At 49.2% G+C, this 13528-nt stretch overlaps 1 protein-coding gene across 3 annotated transcripts; it reads left to right on the top strand.

The window, feature by feature from the left end:
* Nucleotides 1-157: 157 nt before the first annotated feature.
* FLCN (folliculin) lies at nucleotides 158-11738 on the top strand. Of its 3 annotated transcripts, none has more exons than XM_030284730.4 (12): nucleotides 158-407; nucleotides 1635-1912; nucleotides 3095-3241; nucleotides 3896-4117; nucleotides 4735-4895; nucleotides 5603-5694; nucleotides 6429-6619; nucleotides 7191-7304; nucleotides 7693-7816; nucleotides 8065-8196; nucleotides 9471-9576; nucleotides 10323-11738. In XM_030284730.4, the coding sequence occupies exons 2-12, from the start codon at nucleotides 1664-1666 to the stop codon at nucleotides 10522-10524; spliced, it is 1740 nt and encodes a 579-aa protein (XP_030140590.1). In that variant the 5' UTR covers nucleotides 158-407; nucleotides 1635-1663; the 3' UTR covers nucleotides 10525-11738. The 3 variants fall into 3 exon arrangements, with proteins under 3 accessions (XP_030140590.1, XP_012433289.1, XP_030140589.1); XM_012577835.5 differs by lacking the exon at nucleotides 158-407 and adding an exon at nucleotides 473-602; XM_030284729.4 differs by lacking the exon at nucleotides 158-407 and adding an exon at nucleotides 595-810.
* The last annotated feature ends 1790 nt before the right edge of the window (nucleotides 11739-13528 follow it).

Here is a 13528-nt window from a genome sequence, read left to right as displayed (position 1 = left end):
CGGTTCCGATCCCGGTCCCGTCCCCGTCCCTCCGGGCGTTCCCCCCGCGCCCACTCCCGGTCCCCTCCCACAGCCTGCGGGTCACGTGACCCGCACCGCAGCCCGTACCACCCCGCGGGGGGAGCGCCGCCCGCTCCCGGGGCGGTCCCCGCGGGTCGCTGGCTGCCGCTTGTCCCTTCTGGTGTCCCCGGTGATGGAACACCGCTGCTCCGCTCTGCGCCGTGACAGCTGGGCAGGTGTAGCGCGGGCGGGGAGGGTGCGCCTTCCAGACCTCCTCACACCCCCCTCCTTTGAGATAATGGCTCCGCCCGGCCTCTGTGGACAGGGCGGGCCTGGACCGAGCCACTGCAGCAGCCGGGGGGGGCGGCTCCCCGGGAGAGCGGCGGGACGGCCGGCTCAGTCCCGCGGTACGAACGGACTCCTCATCTCTCTCTCTGTCTCTCTCTCCTACCTTGTTCTCCATCTTCTCTCTTCTCCGCGGCGGCGGCGGGCACGCGTGCGGGGCGCTGTCTGTCCCTGCTCCCCCCCGGCTGGCGGTGGGGTGGTAGGGCCGGTGGGTCAGTCGGTGTGAGGCGGACACGGGACGGGCCGGGGGCGCCGCGGTGAGCGGGGGCGGCGGGCACGGGGAGCGGGACCGCGGTGACGGGGCACGGGGAACCGGACACTGCACCCGCGGGACACGCTGGCTCCGGCAGGGCCTGAGGCGTTCGGCTCCGTGGGTGCTCCGCAGCGCCGGCCAGTTCCGGCCTGAGGCTCCGGGCACGGGGAATCTGGTGTGAGCTCAGCCTTGATCCTGAGGAGGCCACCAAGGTGATCGGGGGAGAAGAGCACCTGTCCTTTGAGGGAAGGCTGGGACAATTGGGATTGTTCAGCCTAGAAAGGAGAAGGCTTCGGGGTGACCTAATTGTGGCCTTCCAGTACCTAAATAGAACTTACAGGAAAGATGGGACAAGACTGTTTACAGGGGTGTGGAGTGACAGGACAAGGGAGAGCGGCTTCAAACCGACAGCAGGCTCAGATAGGATATTGGGAAGGAATTTGGCCTGTCAGGGTGGGGAGGTACAGGTTGTCCAGAGGAGCCGTGGCTCCCCCATCCCTGGAAGTGTCCAAGGCCAGGTTGGACAGGGCTTGGAGCAACCTGCTCTGGTGGAAAGGTGTCCCTGCCCGTGGCAGGAGGTTGTACTGGGTGATTTTCAAGGTTGCTTCCTACCCAAACCATTCAGGAATTCCCTGTCCCTGTAATACTGGAGGTGTCTGGGCTTGATGGATTGGTCCAGCCCCATTCACCCCCACGGGGCTTGACGTGTCCTGGATCAGTGTCCAGCACCTGGGCATGGCAGGTGGGGTTGCTTGAGGCCATCCCATCAGCAAACAGAAGATTGGCCCTGGATCAGTGCAATGCCTGGGGAGGTGTTGGAGTCACCATCCCTGGAGGTGTTTAAGGAAAGACTGGACATGGCACTCAGTGCTGTGAGCTGGGTGACAAGGTGGGGATCGGTCACAGGTTGGACTTGATGGTCCTGGAGGTCTCAGTCTCAGGCTGAGCTGCTCCGGGTGGGATGCAGAGCAGCAGCGAGGGCTGAGAGCTGCCCTGGTATCCGTGTGCTGACCGTGTGCTCTGCCCCTGGCTGCAGGAGCCTGCCGGCGGTGCTGAGCCCTCACCATGAACGCCATCGTTGCCCTGTGCCATTTCTGTGAGCTCCACGGCCCTCGCACCCTGTTCTGCACCGAGGTCCTGCACTCGCCGCTCCCGCAGGGCGCCGGCAGCGGGGACATCTCCGGGCAGAACGAGCAGGCGGAGGAGGAGGAAGGTGGGATTCAGATGAGCAGCAGGATCCGCTCGCACAGCCCGGCTGAAGGGGCCAGCGCCGACTCCAGCAGCCCAGGGCCAAAGAAGTCAGACATGTGTGAGGCAAGTGGGAAAATCTGTGCGTGGGGATCTCCGTCCTTGGCTTGGCCAAAGGGCTCTGGCATTCTTTGATGTAAATTGAATTGTTTAGAGACAAATAAAAATGTGAATAGAATTTGTTTTGTATGTGTCAGTGCCAGAAGCTCTCCAAGTCCTCATAAACTGCAAGCTAGTCCTAACTCTAATCCTGATGATCCATGACAAGAGGATGAAGGAGCTGTTGTTGAACACATACACCTTGACAGGACCTTGAGGTCCCTTTAAGCTCTGTAATTTTTGATTCTCTTGTGGCTGAGAAATGCTTTGCTCATCCTTGAGGAACATTTATTTTGTTAGATTAGATCAGATAACTTATGAATAGTAAGAGCAGTATTGGTTAGGAAACAAAAAAAATGTAAAACAATTAAAACAATAGGGAAAATTATATTCTCAGTCATTCAGGGCTGTTCAGCCTGGAGAACAGAAGTTTGTCTGGAGACCTCACAGTACCTTTCCAGTGTCTGAAGGGGCCTGCAGGGAATCCAGAGAAGGACTCTTCATCAGGAACTGCAGTGATAAGACAAGGAGTAGTGCGTTGAAACTGAAAAAAGGGGAAATTTAGGTTAGATATACTAAAAAATTATTCCCTCTCAGGGTAGTGAGGCCCTGGCACAGGTTGCCGAGAGACGCTGTGGCAGCCCCATCCTTGGAAGTGTCCAGGGCCAGGTTGGATGGGGCTTGGAGCAGCCTGGGATAGTGGAAGGTGTCCCTTCCCATGGCAGGGAGTGGAATGAGGTGCTCTTTAAGGTCCCTTCCAACCCAAACCATTCCATGATTCTCATATTTGTCTTCTATCAGTACTTCCTCTCACATATTTATTATTTACTTTCCCTTCAGTTGTGGCCAGTTTTGTTTGGCCAGTTGGTTTCTCAACTGCTGTAACTAAACTTTACCAGCACCAAGTTCGCAGTGGAATTAAATAGTAGAAAATGAGCATAAAAGCAGAAGAAGTATATCAGAGTTTTGTGAGAGGAGCCAAGTTAAAATCCTGACTCTGACTCACCTTCCTTGTCTTCTGAGTCTTTGTGTTCCTGTCTGTGTGTGTAAATAAGATTTTACGGTGTTTTGGAGGGAACAGTCAGAGCTCTTTGGAAACCTCAGAACCTGCACGCTCATTTATGGCTGGATTTGCTTTTCTGCCTTCAGGGCTGCCGCTCTCTTGCAGGAGGACACCCGGGGTACGTCAGCCACGACAAGGAAACCTCCATCAAGTACGTCAGCCACCAGCACCCAAACCACCCCCAGCTGTTCAGCATCGTGCGCCAGGCCTGCGTCCGCAGCCTCAGCTGTGAGGTACTGCCTTGGAGGACAGGGAAATGCTGTTTGTGCCTCCTCTATCACTTCAAATCCGAGACAGTCCATTGCTGATCCTGGCTGCTCTGTGCAGACTGAAACATGGAGAGAACCAGGTGGAAAGACAGGCACACAAGTCGTTTATTCCAGGATTGGTGGTATTTTTTATGGTATTTTTGAAGCTTGATCTTTGATGACCTCAAGGGTTCCTTCATCTCACCTTGTGAGGCTAAAAATATGCCCTTCTTGGTTTTGTTCCCTGTACTTATTATTTGCCATTGTAAGATAACTTGTTTTTTGTAAAAACCTCTGAATGTGGTGTTGATTACCCTTTATAGACCATTAATATTCATCCTAACAGACACAAAGGAAAAACCTCACAGATTAATGAACATTTGTGTGTCAGGATCACCGAAATTCCTTCTGGATTCTCAGTATTGTAGTTGAATGGAGCTGAATTCTTAAAATACAGTTAAATTGAAGGATTTGGAGCGTTTGTAGGATATCTCTGAGAGGCTGTTTGACCACGCTTTCCGGATAGTATTGTATAAAGACTTCATTTATTCACCAAGTGGGTGTTAAAGTGCAGGATGCTGTTTAGTTGGTTACTCTGTGATGTGTTTAATAACTTTGGTGTGTGTCCCTTCCCTCCAGGTCTGCCCAGGACGTGAAGGGCCTATTTTTTTTGGAGATGAGCAGCATGGTTTTGTGTTCAGCCACACCTTCTTTATCAAAGACAGCCTGGCCCGAGGTTTCCAGCGCTGGTACAGCATCATCACCATCATGATGGACCGGATTTACCTCATCAACTCCTGGCCTTTCTTGCTGGGAAAAATCAGAGGCATCATTGATGAGCTCCAGGGCAAAGCGCTGAAGGTGGGTCAGTGCACAAAGTCCCTGTGGCTCAGTGTCAGTGCAGCATCATGGTGCCTGATTGGCAGCTGAGTCAAAAAGCTGATCCAGCTCATGCCAGGGTGGTCATTAAGACTGACACATGGCTCAGGAGGATGGTGTGTATCCCCATCCCTGGAAGTGTTCATGGCCAGGTTGGATAGGGCTTGGAGCATCCTGGTCTCGTGGAAGGTGACAGGTGCCTGTGGCAGGGGGATTTGGAACAGGTTGATCTTCCCAACCCAAACCATTCCAGGATTCAGTGTCTGGGGGTGTAAGAGGGAAGGAACAGGGTGTTTTTGTCCTTTGAAACACTCAATGCTTTTCACAGGCCTCGTAGACAACAGATTTATTACAAATGTAATTAAGTAAATCTGGCAAGGACAATGACTTTGGAGCACAAGTGTTACTTAATGATACTTTTAGTCCATCTGAAAATAAGATATCCCTTCTCTCTGTTCTCCCATGATCGGATGTGTGTGTGTGACACCCCCTTTTCACTTGGTATTTTTGGGGTGGTTTTTTTTTTTTTTTTGCCTGAGTTTTGCAAGCAAAACCTGAACCTCTTTCAGTGCGTGACGCTGCCCTTGCTGTGTGTGCAGGTGTTTGAAGCAGAGCAGTTTGGGTGCCCCCAGCGTGCCCAGCGCATGAACACGGCCTTCACCCCGTTCCTGCACCAGCGCAACGGGAACGCCGCGCGCTCCCTGACGTCCCTGACCAACGACGAGAACCTCTGGGCCTGCCTGCACACCTCCTTCGCTTGGTAATGCCACTGCTCTTCTCAGCTCCTTCCTCTGGAGGATGCTGCCATGTCCTGAAACAGTGGGAATGCCATTTCAGTGTTTGGGTTTGTTTGTTTTTTTTATTTTGAGGTAATACTTAGACTTTGCTAAATAGCGTCTGAATTGGAAGGAGCCAACACTGATGTCTTTAGGACAAAAAAATGTCTTTTTGCTGTGAAGTAAACTAACATGGCAGAGACTAGAAGCCATGGTTATGCAGATGGAAAGGTTTTGCAGTGTGGAAGAAAAGAATAAAAGATGTTCCTACCCCCAGCGTGTTGCACCTGGAATTCACACGTGACAGACCGTGGTGGTTCACCTGGGAGTGCTCCTGTGCTGGGATCAGCAGTGTGGGAGATGCAGCCATTGGGCTCCTCCAGTGCCTGACTGGCTCATTAAACTTCCCTGGAAAGATGCCACAGGGAGGGTTGCAACACTGCCATGTGATTTGGATGGGGAAATAATCATGCTGCACAAAGAAATTGCAGAATGCTGGGTGACTTTATGTGGCAGGGATTGTAAAATGGGCTGATAATCCCACACTGAGCAAAGCACAGGGATGTGCTGGAAGGTAGCACAAAGTGGTTAATGCTTGGATGTTTTGTTTGACATCATGACATCAGTCTCACTGGATTTTTGCACCTGGCAAGCCACATGACTCTGCTTCTCTTCCTTTCAATGTCTCCAGGCTTCTGAAGGCCTGTGGTAGCCGGCTTACAGAGAAGCTGCTGGAGGGAGCACCCACAGAAGACACCCTGGTTCAGATGGAAAAACTTGCAGGTGAGACAGAGGTTTCCAGAGCTGCAAAAACCCCCTCTGAGAATGCTTTAGATGGTGAAACACTGAGTCCTTTGGTCAGCATCTTAAGCACAGCTATTGCTCATCAGCTTCACCTTCCTGGTAGTGTCTGCAGCAGCTGATGCACTCTCCCATCTGGAGATGGCTCTGACAGGAATGTGGAATCCAGGCACCTCAAAGGCTCTCTGCACTGGTGTTTGTCACTTGAATAGCAGAGTTGCATCATCAAGATTGTTCCTCTCTGTGGCTGGGCTGGCCCTCCCAGTGAATCTGTACAGCCAGAAGGATTTGCAGTCACAACATATGGATTTCTTACTTCTTTTTCTACAAACTGTCTACAAGTAAAGATCATAGTTTCTTTGGGTTTTTTTTTTTTTCCCTGTGTTGAACTATTTTATTAACCATGTAGACTAGTATCTACAAAGCTTTGTCCATAACCTTTAAAACAAGAATAGAGAACATAGCTGATCAAAAAATGTGACTTTCTGTTCTGCAGAAGATGAAAATTCCTTCTTGACCCTTCAGTAGTTATTTTTTATCTGAATTAACACTTAAGTGTGTCTGTGCTGCTGCCAGTACTTTCAGTTTCTGTGTTCTGAGCTCTCTCTTCCCACATACACCCAAAATCACGTGGCTGCAGCTTGTGAGCACTTTCCACTTTCCATTCCTAGAGAGCAGCAATTTTTATGACCAATCTCCCTTATTTTTTTTGCTAGATCTGAAAGAAGAGTCAGAAGGCTGGGATGGTTCTGAAGAAGAAGAGAAGCCTTCTTCTCAGCCAGATGTTGTGGAAGGGCAGGAGCTGTCCAAAAGCTCCCCTGAAACATCTCTGATGCCAGATTGCAACAGCTGGAACGTGGCTCACAGGAGATTGTCTGTCTTCCGCTCTCTCAGGCACATGAGACAGGTAAGAAAGGCTGCAGAGTTCACAAGCTTTTTTCTCCTGATAATGATTTTTTTTTTTTAAAGATCCATTTATTTCCTCCAATCTGCACATTCCCTGGTGCTGTGTTCAGCACAGTGCCTGCCCAGCTAAGGAACATGATTGCATCTCTGGGCACACTCCCTTCCTCATGTGGGCCTCTGGTGATCATCAGTCATGTGGGGTGGGGTCAGATGATTTCTCTCAAATTCTGCACTTCTTTTCTTCCCAAGAAGAGTAATTTAATACAGTGGTTGTGCAGCATCTTCAAAACCAAGTAATATTTGCTTTTAAAAAAAGTATTTCAGAGGGAAAATTAATATAATAAATATAATAAATTATTCTCTGTGGATCTTGCTTTTCTCCTGTGCTCCCAGTGACCTGGCTGAGGGGGAAGCTTCATGTGCCCAAGGTTCATGTGCTGAATTTCCATGTCCATTCCTGCTGTTCAGGTCTAGCCATTTTCGTACCTGTCACTCATGTTTTTAACAGGGCAAACTAGACAATTCACTCATTTTTATAACCAATGCAGAATGGTTTGGGTATTTTTTTCCAGGTTCTTGGGGCATCAGCATTCCGAATGCTGGCTTGGCATGTTCTGATGGGGAACCAGGTCATCTGGAAAGCTCAGGATATGGATCTTGTCCAATCTGCCTTTGATGTCCTACGGGTAGAAACCTTCTCTTTTGTTTCTTGGCTGCATATTTTTACATGTATTTCTCTACTACTCCAGCCTTTATAATGATCTGAGATATAATCCTGTGAAGAGTGTCTTCTAAATTATATGGTTTTGGAAAAACAGCAACGAAAAAAAACCTAGAAACATGCACAGAACAAAATCCCCTCAACCTCTGGATATCTTGCTTGTCCTCAGCGACTGCAGGGGCTCTCAGGCTGAGTAGGTTACTTTGATCCCCCAAATCAGGAGCATCTGCCTAAGCAGTGCTCCAGGTCTTAGCCTGAAAGCTAAGCTCAGGTTTAGCCCTGGAAGTCAGGGAGAGAATTGTACTTAGTTGTTTAATTCCAGAGTTTCTCTTGGCTGGTTTCCTCCCCTGCAGACGATGCTGCCCATCGGGTGCGTGCGGATCATCCCCTACAGTGACCAGTATGAGGAGGCGTATCGCTGCAACTTCCTGGGCCTGAGCCCACACGTCCAAATCCCACCCCACATCCTGTCATCTGGTAAGAACCTGTTGCAGAACCCTCTCCTTGTCATGTCATGTTAAAGGACATTAGATTTTTTATTTTTTTTTAATAAGTATTGGCTGCCTGAAATAAAGCCCAAACGACTTCATTTTGTTTTCCCTGTGTCTTTGCCTGGTCAGTGACTGAAAGCTGTGACACCTTCTCTAGGCAAAGCAGGGTCTGTAGCTGTGTTTTAGAAGCTGGGCTAGCACAGCTCATGCTCTTTTGGGCTCTTGTTGTCCCAGAGTTTGCAGTCCTGGTGGAAGTCCGTGCTGCCACCCGCTCCAGCCTCTACCCAACCCTGTTTGATGATGAGCAGTCCCTCAACAAGTACGAGTTCCTTGTCACCAGTGGGAGCCCCGTTGCAGCAGATCGAGGTGGGTGATTTGGCAGCAGAAAGAGCCTCTGTCACTGAGATTAAAAGAGCATCTTGGTCTTTAACTGGTTTTCGTGTACTGGTCCTTAAGGAGGTTTGGATAGAAGCCAGGTCAATATTCAGCTGAGGTTTAGCTGCTTGAGGTGAGGTTCACCACAGATTGTTCAATTATAAAAGATTTGCTCTACCAGATCAGCATTTTTCCTATTAGTTTTCATAAATGAGAAATGGATTCTGTAGCACAGGTATAAGAAAAATTGTAGGGAAATTCTGTAACCCACAGTGAACACTTTCAATCCTGGGATATTTGTGTGCTTATTTTGAGTAAGGCTAACTTGTAAGAACCATGACATCACCTTATTTTCCGTGTTCCACTTGGTGGTCAAATATGACTGATAGAGAAATACCCAGACTTTTAAAATTTATTTTTACCTACTTCCTTCCAGCAGTTGAACCCTTGCACCTAGAGGTGATTTGAGTCAGGTCCATCAGTCTTGTCTTTTCTGGGAAGTCTTAATTTAGATGAATTGGCCTCACTGAGTGTCTCAAAAGACACAGCAGATGGCTCATCCTTCCTCTTTGTCCCTGAAGATGCAAAGCAGAGACTTGCTCTCTGCATAGTGCTCTTCCTGTTGTTGATCCCATGTGTATAAATACACCAGTTTATTTTCCATCCAGTCAGTGGCATGTCCAGAAACTTCTGCACAAAAATAGTCACTGCAAGGTCTTTTCTCCACCACAGCATCAAACTTAATAGGCCATGGACTGCTGGGAAAAAGGTCTCCTAGGGACTTCCAAAAAGTGGTCCAGGAATGCCTTGAGTTGGTTGCTGGTTTATTTTTTTCACTAAGTATCCAGGAACTGCCCTTAACAAGAGGAGCATTAAATCAAGTATTAGTTGAGGGCTTGTGTTTTTATATGTATGTTTGTATATTGTACAAAGAAGCATGAACGTTTTTTCATAACCTTGTATGTTTAATGATCTTTTGATAAGGACAACAAGAGCTAAGCAGGAGTTTAAAAGTTGGTCTGAAGAATAAACAAAGGCCCCTGAACCTGTTTAGATGTCCCAGGGTCCTTCACTAAATTCCATGTTGCTTCTTAGGTCAGATGTTTTTCTAATGGGATGATCTTTAGCTCCTCTTCCATGGAAATGAAATCCCAGCAGGCTACTGGGGGATATAGTTAACAATTATTAGCAGTAAAGGTGTAATCAGTAACCTTTAGCTTGTGTGTCCTCTTTCTCACCCTTTCCCCCTTTTTCTGCTCCTGCAGTTGGCCCAACAATCTTGAACAAGATCGAAGCTGCCCTGACCAACCAGAACCTCTCTGTGGATGTTGTGGATCAGTGCCTTGTTTGCCTGAAGGAGGAGTGGATGAAGTAAGTACATCTCCCTTGCTTCCAGAGGAGCAGCTTTGGTGCTGCTCCTGGAACAGCAACAGCAGAGTGCAGGACCCACTTTAGTCTGTTGACTTCTGCTGCAGTTCAGTTGGACTTACAGGAACAAATTAAGTCAGGAGTTAAGAATTTCCTACTCTAGTCCTAGCTCTCTTCTTGGCTTTCAGCAGTTCTTAACCTTTATGCTTCAGTTCACACATCTGTAGGTTACCTGCATGACAACACCTGTCTGCCTCACCTTGGTTAGGAGGATTAAATGTGCAGATCCCTCTGTGCCTGTCAGTGTGGCCATACCCCAGCACAGGTGACACCCAAACACATGCCCGGGTCCTGCCTTCAGGCACTGCATTTCAGAGGTGCAGGCAGCTGTAAAGGAAGACCAGTCAGTCATGTGAAATAATTCATGGAACATCATGACTTTGTGAATTTACCTGAAGGCAGATGGGCATTGGATGTGTCTCCCAGTTGTCACAATTAATTGTTCTACTTTCTGCTAGAATGAAAAAGCCAAACTAGAAATACACCCACTATTACTGAAAATGAGTCATCTCCCTAACTAATCACCCTCCTTCATCAAAGCATGGGAATAGTTTCAATGAAACACTGGTTGAAGCTTTTATTAACATTTAGTTGCAGTAGGTGCCAAGAGAAGCTCCAGCTCCTCCTTGTTCCCTGTTAGATGGTGTGTGAGTCCATTTGATAATGACAGGAATCTCTTGTTCCTGCAGTAAAGTGAAAGTCCTCTTTAAATTCACTAAAGTGGACAGCAGACCCAAGGAGGATACCCAAAAACTGCTGAGCATTCTGGGAGCTGCAGAGGAGGACAATGTCAAACTTCTCAAGTTCTGGATGACCGGCCTGAGCAAGACCTACAAGTCCCACCTGATGTCAACAGTTCGCAGCCCAACATCCTCAGAGTGCCGGAATTAAAGGGTGCCCAACCTCCCTGCTGCCTTCATGGAAGGTCAGGGACCCCTGGTTACCTCTGCTGAGCCTGCAGCTTGTGCTTTTGGTGGATAGTGAGGCTTCTTCACTATTCTCCTGGTCCTCAAACCAACTTGAAGTGTGACTTGAGTCTTTTCTACTTGCTGTGAGACTGGACTAATAAGTGCTAATCCACAGTGCTGCTGTCTCTCCAGGAACTCAGCTCTCAATCTAGGCGTGCACACTCAAGACTAAAACACAGCAACGCTCAAAGAATCAGCTAAATTAATTAAAATCCCATCCTGTCCTCATTAAGCATCATGGTGTGGCAGCAGGCCTCACCTTTAGGTTCCTTGGCAGGCCTGTGACAACACCCAGAACTCCTGGGAGTGCATATGGTTAATCTCACTGAAATCCCACATAAATCTCCTCAATGCCTGAGAGAACAAGAACCAAAAATAAGAGGCACGTCACAGGGTATGGATCACATGTAAATTATTTCAAACCACTTCGTGCTCAGATTTAAGAGACTATTTTCTGCTGTAGCATAAGTCAGGACATCCCATGGGAGTCCTGTCACTCCTCTTTATTTATTTATATCTTAACTTGAGACAGTTTCAGCATTTGCTCTGGAAATCTTGTCTGGGAGGGCGAATTGTAAAATTAGAAGTTTCAAAATGCAGCCTGCTTGCCTCTCAGAAGGGAAAATACTCGCCTTGTTTTGCCTGTGGTTGCAGAACTTCCAGGTAATGAAGATAACCTCGCCAGGATAAGGTTCTCTTCTGTCTTTTTTAGCTTCCTAATAAAGCAGAAGAGATTCAACCTGTAGGTGCTCCCTTATATAACTCTATAGTAGCCATTTTTGCTTAATAGTTCATGAAAACATTGGTGCATTTTTTAATTACCTAACCAGATATTCCTTAGCTGTTCTGTAAGGAATCTCTGTTTCTGTTGTGAAGTCTGGGGTTTATGTCTTTTCTTTTTGTTTTTCTGGATCATTATTGGGAACACTTGACGTTACCACAGATATTTTGAGCAAGCTAAAGGCAGGTTTTACCCAGGTGACCTTCTACACTCACTCAAGCTCAGAGAGGATGTTCCAGCTTGTCACAAATTCTGTTCTTATATATAAAATACGGAGGTTGATTTTTGTCTGGAACATCTGTAAAATGGAGACAGGCATTAAATCTCATAAGAGCTATTTTTGTAAAATGAACAAAGCCTGGTTTTGTGTTTATTTTTTCTGTGTGTGTGTGTCTTGTGGTGGGGGAAAGCAGCAGCTGATCCAGAAAATTCCTGCATCTTTAGCCTAGATCTACTGCAGAGAATTTAATACAGGTCTTTTTTCTTTGTATTTTCTTGTAGCCTGACCTAGTAAAGTGTATTTTAAGGTGATTCTGGGCCAGTCCAGAGCTGTGTAACAGAGCAGGTGAGACGTCATTTGGCATTGAGACCTTGATTGCTGAACTGGTTTTGTCTTTTAAAAAAACAGCTCTCCCAAGAAATCCAGCATCAAAACCTAACCTAGTGGTTCCTTCCCAAACAGCAAAAGGGTTGAGCAGAAGGTCGAGCCTGAGGCTGCTGCTTCTCCCTTGCTCTTGGTGAGTCGTGCACGACGCTCGTCCCTCTCCATCCTGACCTGAAACAATGGACAAGCAGACTCAGTTTTGAGCCAGGGCAAGGAAACCACTAACTTAACACTTACAAAATGCCCACAGGAGAGAAGGGGGAGAGCTGCCAAGTCAGTGAACCTACAGCCCAGCTGTGCTTGCCTGCCAGAACACATCTGGGCGTGGGATTACCAAATGATTGCCTGGGCAGGTTCCTGCAGCTCGCAGCTGAGGCCACGGGCGCTCCCTTTGCCGTCAGCGAGAGCTGGAATGTGCACAACTTAATTAACAAAAAAATCATGTCTGCAGACATCTTTCAGCACTCTCCTTCCCTCCAAACGATACGCCTCAGAGACAAACTGATTGAGGCGGGATAATTCTTTATTCCAGTGCGATTTCTGCCTGGCTGAGCAGCGTGTAGCTGGGAGCGGTGAGTGCTGCAGCTGCCGTGTGATGGAGCCAGTGCTGGGTCACTGCTGGCTGCCCTTACGGACAAGGCTTTTGGTGCCAGCGGTGCCACCCCTGTCCCCTCAGCCCGGCAGGGGCCAGCAGGTGATGGTCGCCCTCTATTCCACCCTTGTGAGACTCCACCTGCTGAGCTGCCTCCAGCTCTGGGGCCCATCTCATCACAAGGATGTGGAGCTGCTGGAGCGAGTCCAGAGGAGGTCACAAAGATGCTCCAAGGGTTAAAGCTGCTCTGCTCTGGAGCCAGGCTGGGACAGCTGGGGGTGTTCACCTGGAGAAGACCCAGGGAGACCTTAGAGCTGGAGAGGAACTTTGGACAAGAGCCTGCAGGGCCAGGACAAGAGGGAATGGCTTCCCAATGCCAGAGGGCAGGGTTAGATGGGATATTGGGAAATAATTCCTTCCCATCAGGGTGGTGAGGCCCTGGCACAGGTTCCCAGAGAAGCTGTGGCTGCCCCTGCATCCCTGGAAGTGCCCAGGACCAGACTGGTCAGTGCTTGGAGCAACCTGGGATAGTGGAAGGTGTCCCTGCCCATGGCATGGGGTGGGAAGTGAATAATCTTCGGGATCTCTTCCCACCCAAACCATTCTGTGATTAAAGGATGTGCTGCGTGTTCGCAGCATCCGCTGCAAGGGCTCGGTGTGTGGTGAAGGGTTCGCTGTCAGGGCTGCGGCACCGGGGAGGTCTCGGCGGTCGGGGCCGGGGTTTGGGAGCCCGGGGCAGGGTCGGGGCCGGGGTTTGGGAGCCCGGGGCAGGGTCGGGGCCGGGATTTCGGAGCCCGGGGCAGGGTCGGGGCCGGGATTTCGGAGCCCGGGGCAGGGTCGGGGCCGGGATTTCGGAGCCCGGGGCAGGGTCGGGGCCGGGATTTCGGAGCCCGGCCCGGCCCCGTGCTGCGGCCGCTCCTCCCCGCAGGCCGCGCCCGCCTCCGCCGCGG

The sequence above is a fragment of the Taeniopygia guttata genome, chromosome 14 (genome assembly GCF_048771995.1).
Source record: "Taeniopygia guttata chromosome 14, bTaeGut7.mat, whole genome shotgun sequence".
In the NCBI taxonomy this organism is placed as follows: domain Eukaryota; kingdom Metazoa; phylum Chordata; class Aves; order Passeriformes; family Estrildidae; genus Taeniopygia; species Taeniopygia guttata.
The sequence above is the reverse complement of the archived record's forward strand: the minus strand, read 5'-3'. Positions and strand labels throughout refer to the sequence as shown.